Raw genomic sequence first — 19,186 nt, 5'->3', positions numbered from 1 at the left:
GCAAACAGATGTTTAAAAAACTAGAAAATAGTATTCTTGAAAATATTCTTTCATTCACTTTAAAAACAAGATCAGATCAAGATCTTTTCGACAGGAGGCCGTGGAAATTATTTTGTTCACCGCCAGAGTTAACACAAAATGGACGTTCCCTGGAGATGCTTTAATTTGTGTTATATAATGGATAAATTCATATTTTAGACTTTCGGTTGGACGACAACGACATTTGAAAAGGTCGACTAGGACTGGACATTATTATTATTTGTATTTTCTGACTGTAAATGATAAAGCAAGAAAATAATCTGCAGATCAGTTGAAAACAATTATCTTTCCTCCTGCAGCTCCGTCGTTTCAACCACATGTTGAAGAGTAAAGCTTCGTTCAAATACAGAATGTATTTTAACTTTAGTCACGATCACAATATTTATATCACAATATTTTTCTATTTGAGGTGAAAATAAGAAATATGCTGTGATGTGCTGGAACAAACAGACACAAAGTCTTTGTCATGTTAAAACCACTTCAGCAGTAGTGTTAAAGACTGGTTCATCATCTCAACTGTAACACAAATAAGTATTTACATTTTCCTGTAAAGGTTTATTCTTCTAATTGAAAAGCTTCCTGCAGATGTGATGCTGCGATGTGTTTCTGACGCAGGGAGCTAAAAACTCTGAGTGCTGATCTTTTCCGGACACTTGATATTTGTGGTTGGAAGCCGACTCTCAGCACCAGAACTGAATCTCTCTCTTAAATTCTGTTGATGCAAAAACGTTTCCTCCACAGAACCGCAAACGTTTTTTCCGGCTCCTGCAGAATTTGATGCCAGTCAGGCAGAAACGAAGCCTCTGAACCTGGATTCAGACCTCAGACTGGATTATAACGTGTGTTGAGTGTCCGTAGGATTTATCTCTTCACTGATAAAATGGCTTCAGTTTAAATGTCAGCTGATATACAACAAGAAATTAAATCAGTTTATTGGTGATAAAAAACAAGAATTAAGTCCTTTTACATCTTTATTCACGTTGCCATGGCAACGTATAGACTGACTCCAGAGCAGACTTGATGCTCAGTGTCGACTGTTGTGATGAATATTACATCCCACTGTGTATTCCCACATCTAAAGTGGGTGAAGTACACGCACACACACACACACACACACACACACACACACACACACACACACACACACACAGAGTCAGCAGCTCAGTTGGTGCAGGTTACTCGGGGCGACAGCCTGGAGAGTTGTGCAGCAGAACTGAGCTGTGATTGGCTGAGAGGGCAGAAATGAACAGGACGTCCCAGCCTAGTTTCCAGTCTTTGTGTGTGTGTGTGTGTGTGCGTGTGTGCATGTGTGCATATGTGTGTGTGTGTGAGAGAGAGATGCTCTGTCTGCCTTCATACGCGCACATTGTGTCTGAATGTGTGAATGTGTGTGCTTTCCAATGTGTGTTTGCAAATAATGTGCTTGCTTTACTCTGTCTGTGTGCGTGCGTGTGTGTGTGTGTGTGTGTGTGCGCGCTACAGTGTTGTGTTGTAATAGTCTGTCCCTACTTAACCTCAGCAGGATCTCGGGGCCAACTGGGTTATATAAAGCCTGCTGCTCTCTCGGCCTCACCAGCCACAGGCCTGAGCCCTGTGTGTGTGTGTCTGTGTGTGTCTGTGTGTGTCTGTGTGTGTGCGTGTTTTTTTCCGAGTGTGTGTGTTTGCGTGTGTGTGAAGGGAGATGGATAATTAAACAAATGTATGACAGAGGCAGAAAGAGAAATTTTGTCTGATTCTCATTATCAAATTTCCTGACGCAGATCCTGAAACGTTCGTCTTTCAGCTTTTTGTTTTCAGCCTCACTGATAAATCATTATTTTGGGATTCCCTTTGTTTTAAAGGTAAAATTAGAATTTTCCTAATTACCTATGGTTGTCTCAACAATCTGATAAACTTCTGCACTGTCGCAGTCTAACGGACACATGTTGGAGCAAGGCAGCTTCACAAAGATGCTTAAATTAAGTAAAAGTTTAACGTGTTCAGTGTTTTGTGTGGAGCCAACAGAGTCACCGTATCAAGTGTTTGTTTATCTCTCTGCTTTAATCCAGCGCTCGCTGTCTGCAACGTGTCTGGATTAACACACACATACACACACAGGGTCACATGTCAAATTATATCAATGCATCAAGAGGGATTACGGGATCGCTGGGATTGTCAATCTCGTCCCAAAACTCTCCACTATTCTCCTCCTTCTGTCTTTTCTGTCTCGCGCTAAAATTTGGCAGTAACGTCTGAATCTGGGGTGCAGTCCCCGAAATACAACTCATCATATTCAGGGTTCATTTTGAAGTGAAATTTTAAAAAATGGCTGAATGTTTTTGGCCTCAACGATTACTTTCATTGTCAGTTAATCTGTCAATTATGTTGTTGTGAATCAATAGATTTTTAGGATTTTAAAAGGTCAGAAAATGCTGAAAAATGTCCCAAGATGACGTCCTCAAATGATATTCAGTTAACTGTCGTAGAGGAGGAAAGAAACCAGAAAACATTCAGATTTTGGCTGTTTCTTCCTGCTCGGACTGATTCATCAATTATCCAAATAGTTTCAATTAATGTAAAAGTTGACAGCTGACCTCTCAACTCGATGCTGCTGTTATAGCTTCAGATTTCACAGTTATTAATAAATCCTAACAGATTGCACGTCAGGCTGCAGAACTGAAGATGAAACCGTCTTTTCTGCATAAATCTTCCTGCGGGGGAAGAATCTGACGAGGGGAAACCCATCGGCTCAAACGTTGTGACTCACTGCTTCAGTTTTTGGACTCCAAAGCGAGGCTGTGTGTGACGGAGCGACTCTGAGGGTTTGTTATGAACCTAGAGCGTCCAGCGGTGAATCACCACCTGTGCTCATACGTCCCAGTAACATCAGTCCCAGCAGTCCTTCCATTATTCACCGTCTGAGGAGCCGCTGTAGGATCCGTCTCGGGTGACATCATCACAACTGTCTGTCTCTGTCGTCCTTCTTAACGAGACTGAGTCGGACGATATTATAGGAAAAACATGTTTTTCTTGCGAGGGCTAAACAAAGTTTTTATAACTCGCACACATTCTTCCACTTCACTTCTTCTTCTTCTTCTTCTTCGTGTTCAGTTTTATAAAAGTCCTCCCCGTGGCGAACAAGACTGACATGTTTGACGTTAATGACGTGTTGACATCCATGTCACTGTTGTGTTATCTAATGACAAACACCTCGCGGCTCCCGGCCACCGTGCTCCCCGCTCATGTTTGTGACAGCACTTTTACGCCATCGGCCGCGGCGGGCCTCAGATCGCGGCCTTTGACGTATTGAAAATTCAATCTGACACTCAGCACGAGAACGATCCGCCCAGAGGTTCGTTCATTGACCCGTTAATCAGTTCCAGGAAAACACCGGGCCGGTGTGTTACTCAGTGACAGTACAGGGTCGGTTCTGTTCGGGGGAGTCAGCTGAATGTTTGGTTTTCCCTGCAGTGCCAAACAGAACTGAACCGGGCCAAAGACCCTTTACTAATGTCAGCTGAAGTCACTGATTCACGCAGAATTAAAAAAGTAGAAACGTCCTAATTTTAATTAAACTTCTTTGTTTGTTTTTGTCCAACAGAAATAATTCTGTCTTGATTCGAGTGATTGTTAAACTTGTCGTTGAAGAGAAAACTTGATGGACTTCTCAGCTTGTGTTGTTGTTATTGATGGTTGTTTCCCTGGTGGACGTGAACGAGGACATTGTCTCTTCTTCAGAAAAAAACACTATAATAAACTGAAGTTGTGGACCAGGAGTCACATTTCACTTATTACGTGTTGAAAGTCAGGACCGTTGACTGATGGCGGAGGTTTACGTGTCGAAAGTGAAAAGCAGGAGCCCAGATTTAAACCCAGTGCTCATAGCCCGACTTGTGTTTCGTCAGTTAAATGCTTTAAATGTGAAGCTGCAGCTGAAGGAAATGAAAAGACAAACAATCCTGCAAATATATTTTTCTTTTTCTTTCATGGATTGTTTAAGATTCAGTAAACTTAAAATTGTGAAAATGAAATAAGGTTAGGGTCTAAAAACAACATAAAATTATACCCCCATGAAACACTCAGTGGTGATTTGGCCTTGTTTAAAGGCACGGTCTCTGAATACACTGCACTTAAGACATATCGCTGCAAAGGTTTCATGAAGAACTGACTCTTGAGATTGAAGCAGCAAAGGTCCAGATAAGTTTACTTTCAGGTGCGACACTCAGCGAGTTGTGCAGCCTTTCATCATCTCACACACCGAACAGGAAAAAGAAGTAGTTCACGGTCAGTGGGACGAACCAATCCAGGGCGTTAATGCGATCAAGCAGAAGAGTTTTGTATTCTAGCAGGTACAGAAAACTATATTTTTCATAAAAGACGTCGGTGTCTCATGTTTGTATCACAGACACAAGTTATAAGTTTGTAGTTTTGCGGCTCATGCTAAGATATCTCAGGTGATTCATTCTCACAAGAGATCTCATTGTGTTCCCTCGTCTGATGTCTTTGTTGTACCTAGATTAGAGAATGTTTCACCGGTTCGTAGAAAAGGATTTGTTGCCCTTAAATCAACTTGTGTGCCAGCAGCTCGTTAAATAATGATGTTGAGCCTTTAAAAAAAACAAAAACATTTTACAGGCTCTGTTTTGTCTCAGTTGATGGAAGAGGAGTTATTGATGTGTGTCCTCAGTGACCTCGTTCAATTAAACTAACAGCAGTCAAGTCCCTCTGATTAAATCTGCTCCTCTGCCTGCACATCAGAGCACGCAGCTGTTGTTTAAAACCGCCCTCGTCAAGTCACACTGATGCTACATCGTGACGCCGCCCAACGACGCGTCTTCATGTGTCACATCGTGCATCAGATACATCACTTCCTGCTTTGACTTAGACATCGAACCTCTGGATCTGCTCTGTGGACCAAAAAAAGTAGAGAGGAAACAACCCCACCATGTTAAAGAGCACAAAAAGGTTGTGACAGGGACGGCTGCTAACTTACTGCTCGAGAAGAGATGATGTTAAAACTTAATAAGACACAGGAGACAAAATATTAATGCAGGTTTTTGCAGAACAAGAATGCCGTGATCAGATATCTTCCCCAAAAACTCATTCACAAAGTGAAATATATAATTCTGATCCAGAATTAAAACACAAGAACGCTGAAAAATCTAAGTTTAATTTTGAACATCAACAAAAATCAAAAACCCAAAGCCAGGCTGGAAAAAAACTGCAAATATTCATACTGGAGAAGCTGAAACCAGTCAAGTTTTTTGCCTTAAAGAGATACTCACAGGTAATTGATTATTAAAACGGTTCTTCTTTTTCTGTCAATCGATTAATCGACTAATCATTGTGGTGCTGAACGTACCAGACTGTTAGGTGCTTAATGATTCATACTTACTAAAAGTTTTTGTATCGGTCCAACAGATCTCGTCAGCTGGCAGTCACAACACGGCTGTAGTGTGATCGTTTGCAATCGTCAAAGTTACGTCCAATAACAGTGTTTTTGTCTCTGACAGGCTGAGGTTGTTTATTCAAAGTGTCATCATGAAAACAATTCCTACAGAGTCTCATCATGAAGTAATTCATCGTCCTGTAGCAACTATCACAAGACAGTGCGATGTCTCCACAAGTGAGACTTGGGTTTCTTGTTACAAAAAGGTTTATCTCTGTAAGAGTCGTCTCTGTAATGCAGTGTTGATTTCGTAAACTACAACTATAAAGAAAAATGTTCGTCGCCTACCTTTTTTCTGTGACTAAGACGAGACAATGACGAGCTAAACATAGATCTGTCATAATAAAAACTATGACGAAATGTATGTATTGTTTGTGATGACGAGAAAGGACGGGACTGAAATGTAAAATGTTCAGACCAAACGCGAAGAAAATATTCACGTTCCGTTACTCGCGCGAGTTTGATCGCAGGGTTATCTGTCTCAGCTGAGTGTCAGCTTCTTAATAGGTTAAAATCAGTAACTAGTAACTGTGACCAGGAAGTAGACGTAGACTGAATTAATCTGTCGTACCACATCAGGATGAACCCAAAACAAAGAGATTTCTCTGTGATCTGACTGCAGTTAATGGATCATAATGCTTTATCAGGTCTGTCGGCCGACGACAAGCAAACAACTTTTAAAAGTTCAATTTTGACTAAAATGTTTTGAGTTGTCGTCGATGAAAAAGACTCAAATGTGACTAAAACTAATAAACATTTTCGTTTAAAGACTAAATCTAAAATAGCTCTTAAATTAACACGGCTGTAATGTTGTCGGACAATCATAATAACGAGATAATAACGAGATGAACGAGATAGAAGAAGAAATGATCTCACGTGGAAACCATCGATCCACCCTCAGCTCCTACAGACCGTCACTGAGCAGATTATCACCTGCTCAGGGTTTCAGACCAGATCGGCCTTTAAAGCTGAAATGAAATCTTCTAGAAGTTTCCATTATCTCCCCATCGAGTCTGAAACGTTTTAATGAAACACCTGTAAATAAGAGGTACATTTACTCTTCTGTCTGGACCGTAAAGCTTCCTCCACTGTTCTCATGGCAGAAACACGTATACGTAGAAGAGGTTTGCCGGAGCTCAGACCGCCGTCTTAGACCTTAAACCAACATAACATGAAACAAAACAAGAATGATCCCATCAGCTTCAGTTCAAGTCCCCTAAAGTCCATTATGACAGGGTGATCGGGTTAAAGGCCGTTAATCCTAAAGACAAACATAAACGCAGAGAAGCTGCAGATTAGAGAGGACGAGGAAACGGCTCAGGAGGGAGCAGATGGAGAAACCGGTGTGTTTGGTTAAAACATGAAGCGACCTCTGATTTTATTTTTGTTTCTGGGATTATTCGACTCGGGTACGGTGGAGCAGAATCATCCAGACGTTTGCATTCGGCCTTTAAAAAAAAAAGAAAGATTAACAAAATGAAGCGTCACCAGAATTAAAGTACAAACAGAACAGAGCCTCCAGCAGCTTTTCTGAAAAACTTTAAAACGTTACTGGAGAACGCGTCGACACACTGATTTTCTACAGCCTCCAAAATGATGCTTAAAAGCCTGTGAAGCTTAAAAACTAAATCATAAAATAAACTTCTGCGAAGATTATTGGACAACCTGTGGCAGCCCACAACAACAGCGTGCTCACACGTGCTAACAGTAACTCTCCACACCGGCAATTTAGAGTTCCTCCATTTAAACACAACAGGATGCATCGTATCGTATCGTATCGTAAACTCGTAGTGATTGTTTTCTGCTTGTTATAAAGAAAAGGAGCACAATGCACTGAAACACCAGAGTTTCTGTCTGTTTTGGAGTCTGTGTCTGTTTGGAGGAACATGTGGACCTCACCATACCTCTTATACCAACAAGAATCAGAACACAGTGCACTTGGATGTGAATGTCAAAACTGAGTTCCGGTGTTCAGGCTTCAGAAAATAAGCATAACCGCACTTTAATTTGATCGTAAATTTTAAAATCTGAAAATGTTTTTGTCCTTTAAAGTCAGTTTTTATTCTGCACAATACAAGCACGCACTTTAATATCTTCTTCTTTAATTATTTTAGCATTAAACTGAAGTGAGGAGGAGCAGGCGTCATATCTCTGATGTTTTACACATTTTATTGACGGTTATTGTTTCTCATAAGTGTTTTAAATTGATGCTCGTCTACAAACATGTTCATCTGTGTTTAATGTCTCGGTATAACATCTTAGTTTGGTTGGAGAACGAGACTTTTCCTCTGCAGAATGTCTCCATGATGATTCTGTGTTTATTGAACATTTGCAGTTGATTCAGTGGGAAGCGAGAGGATCACGTTCACTAATCCTGCTCTATTTGTTTGTGTTGTGTTTGTGTTTGTGTTTGTGTGTGTGTGTTCAGTTTGTGCGGCATCATCCCAGGTCTGAGCAGTGTGCTGCTGCCTCGCATGAACCCGTTCGTCCTGATCAACATGGCGGGAGCTCTTTCCCTCTGCATCACCTACATGCTCATAGAAATCAAGTAAGAGTTGATCTCCGTCTCGCAGCTGCTTAATCCCAGAAATTCTTAAAACCAACACGTTAAAAAAAAACCTTGGCTGCTTCCTGAGTTCAGTGATGTCAAGTTTCCATCGCTGCTGCTGGAAAACTCCTTCTTACTAATTTAAACTGTCCCGATCTTTATCTGCTCTCAACTTAAAATGTGTCCTGATGCAGGAACACTCCAGGAGGGAACATGCAGATACGAGACGGGAAATGAAACTCAGATTTCCTTTTGAATCATTTAGATGTCTGATGATAAAAATACAAGTATGATGGAGTTTCCCCGACAGTCCACATTAAGACCAAATCATCCGGCTAGAGACCTTAAAAATATGACTAAGAATTAAAAGTCTTATGTCATGTTTCTGCAAAACTTTCCAGCTTTTATCGTCTGTTTTATTCTTTTTAAATATAACTCCTGTTGCTGTGTGTGTGTGTGTGTGTGTGTGTGCTCAGTAACTATAACGCGGTGGACACGGCGTCGGCGGTCGCCATCGCCCTCATGACCTTTGGCACCATGTATCCCATGAGCGTCTACAGCGGCAAAGTGCTGCTGCAGGTGAGACTAAGAAGCTTCAGGTCGTGTTGATAATGATCTTTTCACAGCGAGCAGGTAGACTGATTGTTTGTCTCGTGTCTCGTTCACAGACGACGCCGTCGCACATCATCGGCCAACTGGACAAACTGCTCAGAGAGGTGAGGGACTGATTTCATGTTTAATTCAACCTCACTGAGTGTGTTTTATGATCGACTGCTGTCTTTAAGCTCTGAAGCTTCGATCTACTGTGATAAGCTCCTCTTGACAAGTAACGTGAGACCTGATGTGTGTTTATTCAACATATAAAGTCATAATCATCATAATTGGTCATTAAAACACACCTTCAATCTAAATAATGACAGAAATCTTCATGAATATGTCCGTCAGTATCAACAGCTCGTGAAGTTTACGACTTGGTTGGTTAATGTTTCCTCTGTGTGTCCAATCAGGTGTCCACTCTTGACGGCGTGCTGGAGGTTCGCAACGAGCACTTCTGGACCGTCGGCTTCGGATCTCTGGTACGTTTCTGAGCCAGAGAACTTCCTCAAAGAGAGGACCGACTCTGACTGTTGCTTCACCAAACGCTCAACACTCGTTTACATCTGCACAGCTGCTGTATCACAATCTGTTCATGACACAGCGAGCCTCCATTATCAGAACCAAGCGTGAGGATGTGATACGAGCTACAGCAGGACTCACTGTAGAGAGCAGGGTGTGAATCTTTAGCGGACTCGCACTTCGATTCGATCCGATTCTGATTCTTGGGCGTCCTGTTTGATTCACAGTCGATTGTCGATTCAAAGCAACTATTTTCAGTCTTTTGCTCCAGTTTACTTTGTGATAAACCAACACTGGTGTCCTTAATCTGCTGAAATATAATGTGAGACACAACCACAAGTTAAGATAAACGATCTGCAGCCTCTTTATCCTTAAAAGTTAACAGCACTCATTGATTAATGAAGTCCAGCAGCGTATACGAGATTATTTTCTTTCTCGTTGGTTTAACGTCTCGAACGCTACGTTGTCGTGTTTGTTAGCTCGTTAGCGGTCGTCAGCTGGTCTCGTCTTATGACAGCGTATCAAGTGTTCACCAACATGTTTCCTGCTTCATGTTCGTCTTACAAAGGTAAAGGTATCACGTACAACACAGTGTTAATAATACAGGTGAGTAAAACAGAAGCGACGACAGAGACGAGCGATCAGCTGCCTTTTTTATTATCTTTGACTTAAAGTGACGTTCACGATGATGTTGGCCAGACTTACACGCATGCCGATATCTTTATTAAAGTGGATTCATGACTGATAACCCTCATGCACGAACCATATGTGACTTATTCTACACATCGTCCACGATGATAAAGGGACAGAAACAGTAAAGTCCTCCCAAAGTTTCACAAATCATGTTTTCACGAGCTCCTGTCTTATTAAGAAACGGCCTCCTGGCTCCCGACGTCGTTCGCATCCTGAATGAGGTAATAATCAGACATTCAGACACAAGATTCACATTTTAATTAACGAGTTTCCATCACCAGCTGACACGCTGAGCAGCAGCTCTCCTCTTCACCTGCCTCAGCGCTCAGTTATTTTACACGTGATCACGACCTCGTCTCTCCTTAAATCCTCCCGTCCTCCTGTTAGTTTGTTCGTTTGCGTCGTCTCAGTGTTTGTTTCTAGATTTCTCTCTCCGCTTCTTCCTCCCTCTCTTCTCATTCGTCAGTTCGGAGCGACGATCTGCAGGGATTTGTTCACCCAGACGAGAAGAAGGAACAAGTCATTCATGCGGAGATATTCTCTCCCTCCTTCTCCAGTGTTTTTTTTTGGAGGGGGACGCTGATGTTGTTGTTGTCGTCGTCTGTGTTTCACGTTGTTGTAGCGACAGCAAACAAGCCCAGCTGGCCTTCAGGACGCTGAGGTCCTCGAAACAAACACGAGGACACACACACACACACACACACACACACACACACACACACACACACACACACACACACACACCAACATCTCTCTGCTCTTTCTGCAGAAACTCTGCTGTCAGAGAGGAACACAAACTATTAATTACAGCTAATTTAACAGAAGATTTGTCGGCCCTGAAGGTTAATTACTGATGGAAATAGTCGTCTTATCTGTCGTCTTTCTGTGAGACTGAAAGCTGAAGAGTCGTTTGTCAGTCAAGTTAAAGTTTGTTTGTTTTTGTTTTGTTGGATTTACTTTTTGGCAGCTTTTCTTGAACTGTAGAAACAGGCCGACACAACACACCCCGAGAATATACACATGTTTTTTAAGCAGCTTCTATGATTAATGGTCAGCCACATTAATGTAAATTAAAGTAAATAAAACATTATTAATATTATCGTATTTAAAACTGGAGGAAAGGATGTTGTGAGTATTTAATGATGAAGCTCAGAAAAGACGTGAATAAAGACGTGAACGTGCAGGTACATGTTGGAAATTAACACGTTTCATTTTTCACAATAAAAGTCGCCTCTTATTTTGTTAAGTGTACGTTTTCATCATGAAGCAGCAAAATCACCAAATGTAACTTTTTAAATTCAGATTTTTTTAGCTCGCTAGCAAACAACGCAGACTTCTGACTTTCCCTCTCTACATCTGAACACAAACATCTGAACTTTCTCCTCCTCGCAGCTTCAAAACAGCCTCGTGACTTTAGTTTGATGCATCTGAGGTGAATTATGGATTATTTTTCAGCGCACGACGCAAACGAGACGAAACAAAGACGTAAAAGACGTGAACAGACAGAGAGGGAGGCTGAATGGGGAGAAAAGGCGTGTTAGTGTCTCGTATCTGCAGAGAGTTTCTTATTTTCTCTCCTTGTTGCTGCTCGGGACGCTTTACCAACCCAACATGTGGCTATTTGACGTCCTGGGAATGAGACTCAACTATCAACTATCTTTGTGGTGCGTTCAGGAACAGCTGGGACAAATCCTACTGACTCTACCTTTAACTTTAATAGTCTTTGAATTATATTAACATGACGTGAGCTTCAGTTAGCTTCGACCACACTTTCATATATATATTTATCGTCACTCTTGTTAAATCTCCATATTGATTCAACTTGTTAAACTTTGTTTTACTAAACGGAGATTCATTTTTAATGCTGCAGCAGAGCTCTGCTTCATTTTAAATCTTGATCTACTTGTTTTTATTCCTGGTTTTGCTGAACTCTGATTAGAATTAGATTAAAGAGATTAACTGAATCTTTGTTGGTGCAATGCAGCCAAAAACACTGTGACAGGTGAAATTCTCAGATCAGTAAACTCAGTGTTCATTTAAAAGATAAGTCATTCCTCGATGTCTCAAGCTGCAGCTCCGGTTTTTAATGTGCTTAACTTTTATTCACCTTCAGGCCAATAAAAGGGGGAAACAGGGTTTTATCCTTAGATTTAATTCTGAGCTTTTCTTGAACAAATAAGTTGGATAACATTTAAACATCCAGGACACGTAAAGACGAACACGTTCTTGTTTTAACTTTAAAAACAACCCGTGACGGTTCTGCCTCATCGTTTTACGTAACAAAATGAGCCCGTGTACGTCGTCGGGTCCAAATTTAGCACATGAATATTTCACATGGTTTTAAAATCATGATTGTTTATTATGTCTGCAGGAGCGGACGTCGTTTATTGGACGCGTTTACGTCTGTTTATGAAACAGTGAATTGGTGGAATGACGTGTCGCCTGTGTCACCTCATGCAAATGAATCCCTCTGTTGAATCACTGATGTTACTCAGTGTGTGTGTGTGTGTGTGTGTCTGTGTGTGTGTGTGTGTGTGTGTGTGTGTGTGTGTGTGTCGTGCCTCCTGCTGCCTGCAGGTGGAGCAGCGTCCTGTGTTTACATCGGCCCTGATGCTGCGTTTATTGCTGTTGTTATTTATGTTATCGATGCTGCTGCTGTTGTCGTCGCTGATGTTGCTGCAGTTACACAACTGTTGGTTGTTGGCCCACCGCTAACAGAGCAGCTGTCCAAACTGATTTGACCCCTCTGACTGCACTCCTGCCCCACGGGGGGACTCACTGTGTGTGTGTGTGTGTGTGTGTGTGTGTGTGTGTGTGTGTGTGTGTGTGTGTGTGTCTCTGTGTGTGTGTGTGTGTGTGTGTGTGTGTGTGTCTGTGTGTGTGTGTGTGCGCTCCCTGTCCTCTCGAGGTCTGAATATTCCCGTGAGGACGGTAAAATTAGCAAACAAGGACAAAATGAAGAGCTCAGTTGAGTGTTTAAGGTCAGATTGTGACGTGCGGCTGACTGTGGAGGTGAGGAAGACTCCGATGAAGGTCGCTGACGCATTTGTTTTAGTTTCGTTAAATAAACTGTCGGACTGTTTACGTTGTGAAATGCGTTGATAAAAGAAAAACATCAGGACTGAACAATAAAGTTCAGTTTGAGCCGCGTAGAAAACATCATTATTATTCTGCGCTCGGCCCGTTTTCACCTGGTTTTGTTTAATAAAAGTTTGTTGCTTTAACTGATGATTTAAAAAAATGTATAAAACCTCATAATTTAATGATTATATTTCTTGATTCATCAGTTGAAGTCGAATATTCTTGATGATTGGCTTTTATTCCCTTTCAAGAAGTTAGCATGTAGCTCTTTAGATGCAGAACAACTATTGAATCCAACAACTTGATTTTGATGCTTTCAGGAAATAATTAAAGTAAAAACTTGTTACCATATTGGAAAGTAACTATATTCATAGAGCACCTTTAAAACAGAGTTTACAAAGGGTTTTGACAGATGAAGGACGTGGGGAAGGCCACAGCGAGGCCATACATCACAACAGGATCCATGTTTCCAGGTTGATTTGAAGAAGTCTGAACAGCAGAAAGAACTTTTTTTTACAAATCTGATCCAAACAACAGTTGGAGGTGGTTTCAAATCAGATTTCTGCACACGTGTCTCAGTCTGGACACTTCATAACAGATTTCACAGCGTCTTTTGTGTCGCTTGCCGTGTGACACGCGACGACAGCGACGCTGCAGTCGCGCTGCTGAGCTGAATCCAGACGAGCAGAACCGTGAGAAGACGACAACAAGTCTCTGAAGTTCACTCTCCGCTCCAGGATTTGAGAGTGATTTGTTTGGTCGTGCTTCCTCCCAAGTCACCAGCGTTACCGTGGCAGCCCATTCAAACGTGTTGGGCGATGTCTGAACCTGAAAATCCAATCGCATCACTTGTAAATAATATGGTGGACGGTCTGATTGTGAGCTGCTGTGTGAACATAACTTAAGTAACTGAACTTCTGACCTCAGTGAAAGTCTTTTCCCGTCAGCTGAATCTTCTGTGTGAGATTCCTCAAATGCTTTTTTCTTGAGTGTTAGCACGTTTCGTTGCTCTGTAGCATCTGTATCTTTGTCTTTCCTCTTTCCTTCGCTGTTCTGCTGCTCCTGTCGACCAAAACCAGTCGCAGAGGCTCTGCTCTCGATCTTTAATAAGATATATATATTTAATAATATAATGTAACACCGTGACAAAACGGAGTGAACGAGACGTGATTCGCTCAGAAAGCTCAGCTGACATCGATGTATCGGTCCAGCAGATACTTATTGGACAATCGATATCTTGATCTGTTTAAAGGTTCATGTATTAATTCTTTCCTTCCTCCTCCCCTCCCGCCCTCACCCCTCCACCCCCCTCTCCACCTTTGCGTTTCAGGCCGGCTCCGCCCACGTTCGTATCCGCCGTGACGCCAACGAGCAGCTGGTTCTGGCTCACGTCACCAACCGCCTGCTGCCGCTCGTCTCCACGCTGACGGTCCAGATCTTTAAAGACGACTGGACGCGACCTCTCCTCACCGGGACGCTCTCCTCCACCTCCGTCCCCCCGATGGGTCCCGCTGAAGGTTACTCCGCCCTCTCCTCCTCCTCGCTGCCGCCTCTGCTGATGTCCTCGGGAGGAGAGCTGGACCCGCTGACCTCCACGCCCTCCAAGCCCACCAGCCCTCCTCCGGAGTTCGCCTTCGACACGCCGGGGAGGAACATGCAGCCGATGGTGCTCCCCGCCCCGGGACACCACGCCCACAGGCCCTACGGAGGCCTGGGACTCGGCTACGGAGCGTCTCCCTACGCAGGGATGCTGAATCAGGGGCTGGCGCGGCCCGGCGGCGGGCTGGGACTCGGTGTGCAGGGTCTGGGTGCAGGGTACGGACTGGGCGTGCCTTCCTCTCAGAGCTACAGGACTGCCTACGGAGGGGCGCCGGCTCCGCTCCGGTTTGGAACCAGCAACCCTCTGGCTTCACAGTCGCAGTACAGACAATACCGACCCTGATTGTACCGAACTGGAACTCTTAAGATACTTTGGTCCACGATGGAGATGAAGTTTCTGCTCAGCTCAGATATTTAAACGTCTGAGGAGATTTATTTGGACGTGTGACAACAAGATGGAAACTTTAGCGGGTGAAGATGATTCTTTGGAGGTTTGATGGAAAGTTTTGTTGATGGTAGAAAAGAGACGGTGTGTATTTATATGGGGACCAAGAGGTCGACTGGTTGGATCCAGTATGTTTGAGACTGCGAGGAAACATCATCAAACATTCCTGATGAGAGGAAATTATTTCCAGCGTTACATTTTTTGAATTTCAGGCATTTAAAGGAAACTAGAGAAAAAAGAGATGATGTTAATGTTTCGGACCAAATCGAGGGAGAAGATTTAGAGAACAAGGAGAAATTTCTACTGTAGTGATTTAATCATCTGCTCCAAAGTGTTGCCTTAAAGTGTTTCACGGCCGCACGACCTGCAAACATAAAGATATTGTATTTAAAACCAAAACTTGTTCGATTTCATTTGTAAGTAAAAGTCTTTGGTTTCGCTCCTTCGTTAGTGTTTTCACTTGATTGTAAGTTTGTGGATAAAATGTCAGGACGAACATCTAGTGTCGCCATTTTGACGGCAGAGCAGCTGCTGAGGACAAACCTGCACAGTCTCAACACGAACGAGGCAGCAACGCAGATTTACGACGCATTAAAATGATACTTAACGCTGACCAAGCAGGACAGAGACTGGCAGGAAGCACCGGGTTCATCCGGTCCGTGACGATGTATTAACGTTAAAACACCAAAGTTACAAACAAACTAACCCGTCGAGGCGGCGGTGGACCAGCAGCCTCTGTAAAATCGCTGTTTTTATCAAAGCAGTCTGGTGGATTTGAGGAGCAGGGAGCAGACCGTTACCTTCGTCACGCTGTCTTTATAGTTTTTTGTCCCTCTTGTGTCGTTTGAAACACGATGATGACGAACAGAAACAGTCAGCAGGTCTGTTATCTCATGATGCCACGTGACGGCTGTTTCGCACAACATGACTGACTGATGCCTTTATTCTCTGCGAAAACTTCAAAAAATCGACCTCATTCGCTTCATGATTGTGAAGAAATGTTATAAAACAATACATCTGTAAACATGGAGGGGAGAATATCTGACGGGCGGTTTTTAATCTGAACTCTGGCTGAGTGTCGTAAAATCTCTAATTCATTTCACAGGTCACAGCTTTCTGGTGCCTTTCTCAGATTTAAGGAATCAAAAAGATGTAAAAATGTTGAATTGTTACAGAAGAACTGAGAAATAAAACTTTGGTAGCTTCGACATGATGAGACGTGTTCCCTGTATGTTTATCTGAAAGGACCAACCAGGACTCTTTTATTAAAAAACATGATGACAGTTTGTGTCCAGCTTCTTTCTCATCATTTCAAAATCATCCAACTAAAGAAATGTTCTGCTTTTGTGTGCTGTGTTGGTTTGTTTTCATATCACCAGACTCCCTTAACAAATCATCTGATTTTAAGAGTTGTTGAGTTAAAACAAACTCTCTAACGTAGTGAAACTCTGTCTCTGACAGACTCTGAATCATTGTCTCCTTCTTGTAAATTCAGCATTAAATGAAAACAGTAAGTTGTGTGTTTATCTTGTACAAAGTGTCAGTTTGTGGCAGCATGGCTGTACCAGCCTGTCTGCTTCTGTGTCTAAAGTGCTAAAGTCTGACCTGCCAACATTTAGCAGCTGTTTGAACACACTGTTTACACTGATTTCACCATTTACACTCAATTTATGAAAGAAGAAACATTTTATTGATCTAAACATGTCACATGTTACAAACACACTAACCAGTAACCAGTATAGGCTCCTTCTTTGTCCCCAGACTCCCTTAACAAATGCATCAGTTTAGTGAGTTGTTGAGCTGGAGACACTTTATAAACTGTGTGAAACTCTGTCTCTGACTAATCTTCAGTGTTTGTCAGAACAATGAGCTGAAACACTCGGATGATAATTCTCATTTCATACATTATAATTGTGATCTAACAAACGAGCGGCTCTGCGCTGCGTGTCGTCTCGTTCGGACTCTCTTGGCGAACCTCTCGGCCCTGACGATGTTCCTCCTCCTGCGTTCTCCCTCAGCCACACGCTGCCCTGCTTGCATAATAATGTATGACACACTTTAGCAACTTTGCAGCGTCTGGTCATTATTTTGTCCCCTGCAATCATGTTATTTTGTTGGCCCGCAGTTCGCCGCCCTCGCATCCTCATCAGCCCAGAAAATATTCAAATGAATGAGCGGCGCTGCGGGCCGCCGCGTGAGGCTGAGGTGAGGAGACAGCTTCGAGTCCGGCAGAGTCGCAACGTGTTAGGAGGCCAACAGACTCCTGACCCCGTTACTGAAGAACCCGCCTGGTCTCCAAAAACCACTAATAGGCCCAAGTTCCCCTTTATTTCCAGACCAGTACTCATTGATCACTGGGTCTGTTTGAAATCTAACGAGTGGAAGAAGATCAGGCGCATTTTCCCACTGAGAGAAAGCGTTTTCCCAGGAGTTTAGCCAGTTAACGAGCTGGACGTTCACGGGCTCGGGTCCAAACCGTGATAAGGATGCAGCGACTGTGGACGAGCCAAACACGAAGCCCAGTGAGAAACAACCAGAACCTCTGCAGGAGTTAAACAGTCGTTACACCTGTGTGTCCGTGTGAAGTGCTGCAGTATATAAATGAAATACACCTTGAAACTTGAGCTCTGACCTGAATCCACCACACTGGGGACGAACCAGAACCAGAACCCGGACTGTGACCTGATGACGTCATCATCTGCAGTTTCCAATCAACTATGTTGTTCTGCTCTTTGTGTCAGTAGTTGCTGCTGTGATCTGATCCTGTGTTTCAGTGATGGTGGACCGAGGCGATGAACCTTCAGACTCACAGATGGTTCCTCAAACTGGACGTGCTGGATTGTATTTTTGTCTCACTGGTACCTGACGACCCGGAGCAGCCCCTGTTTGATGACACAGCGATGTCTTCACGAGGTTGTTGGTGCAGCTCGTTAACGCTCTTGTTTGTCGTGTGTTTCTGACGATGATTAGAAAGTCGTGATCTTTACAGCCTCGCCTCGACAGATTTCCTGTCGTTAAATCTTGATTTCACCTTCTTAAATGAAAACTAATCTAAAAACAGTTAATGTGCATCGCTCATATTTCCCTCATCACACACACACACACACACACACACACTGAAACCTGTTTAAGTGCCTCGTCTGAAGAATTTCATTTCCTCTGCAGAAGAGGATAATCCCTCCTCTGTTTTTGTTCGCTGGCTTTTGGAAGAGATTTTGACCAAACAATCAAAGAAGTACTTTGGCCTCGGGGCTTAGCGGGGCTTCTGGTCCCCGAGCGTTGGATGTGCTCAACGGCCCTAAGCCTCTAAAAAGGTCCCCTGGCATTTTAAAGTTCAGAGCCGCGGCGTTTGTATTAGTGTTGACTTCACATGCTTGTTACAAAACAAATGGGGTAGAGCCTTTGTAATCTGTGCTGAAAATCCCCCGGAAAATGAACGAGATCTGTGCCGCGTCTCGGCTTTCTGGGTCAGCCCCGACACACATGGTTCGCGCCGCCGAGGTCGCTCCGACGACCGCGTGCTCATGCTGCTGCAAACGGCTCGGGTCCAAACACCAGAGGAGGGCAGCTCAGATTAAAGGACGGGTCAGCGGAGTTTTGGTAAATACAGAAGACTTTTTTTGCTCAGCGTTTGTTGCTGTAACTGAGTAGAACAAGTCTTCTGGGTCAAACTACAGTCACGAAGCGAGTGATTCAGGTCTGAATGATCAAATCTCACCTGGACATTTTCATGTAGTGCAGACTAACCCCCCCAGATAACCCACAGAGGTGATGTTCAGCGTTGAATCTGCTGATCTGTCAACAGTTCAGCCAGAAATGTAAATCCAGTCATCATCTCCTCCTGAAGATATAAAGTCCACAGAACATTTCTGGAGCTTCACAGTAAAACAGAGTAGCTGGAAAAAACAAAAACTTTGTTAAACTTTGCTGAATTAGCTGTTAGCACTTCTTATTTGCAGTGTGTTCATGTGTGTGCAGACGAATATCACTGGATTACTTTGATACTGAAGGAAACTTAAAAACTTGAGGTTTCTAAGGCAAGTTCTGCACATGAGAGGAGCGTCTTTTTTGAAGATTTCAAAGCAGATTTATAGAGACATCATCTCCTCCCTCCATGTTGATGGAAAGTCAGGTGAAGCTTCGTAGTCCACAAAACAACTGATCAGAGTTATTGACGCCCTACAGTGAAGAGTTCATCTTAAAACAGGCTGTAAATAAGGTACATGTAATGTCACTT

At 43.0% G+C, this 19,186-nt stretch overlaps 1 protein-coding gene across 1 annotated transcript in view; it reads left to right on the top strand.

The window, feature by feature from the left end:
• Positions 1–16,237, top strand: part of slc30a6 (solute carrier family 30 member 6) — a 61,641-nt gene extending 45,404 nt beyond the window's left edge. The window contains exons 11-15 of the mRNA XM_084374998.1: positions 7,896–8,015; positions 8,492–8,594; positions 8,684–8,731; positions 9,023–9,091; positions 14,236–16,237. Coding sequence (XP_084231124.1) covers positions 7,896–8,015; positions 8,492–8,594; positions 8,684–8,731; positions 9,023–9,091; positions 14,236–14,847 — 952 coding nt within the window. The 3' untranslated portion in view covers positions 14,848–16,237. The remainder of the gene's footprint in view (positions 1–7,895; positions 8,016–8,491; positions 8,595–8,683; positions 8,732–9,022; positions 9,092–14,235) is intronic.
• The last annotated feature ends 2,949 nt before the right edge of the window (positions 16,238–19,186 follow it).

Source organism: Pagrus pagrus (genome assembly GCF_965226575.1).
Source record: "Pagrus pagrus genome assembly, chromosome: 15".
NCBI classification, from domain to species: Eukaryota; Metazoa; Chordata; class Actinopteri; order Spariformes; family Sparidae; genus Pagrus; species Pagrus pagrus.
This window is presented reverse-complemented; position numbering and strand designations above follow the sequence as displayed.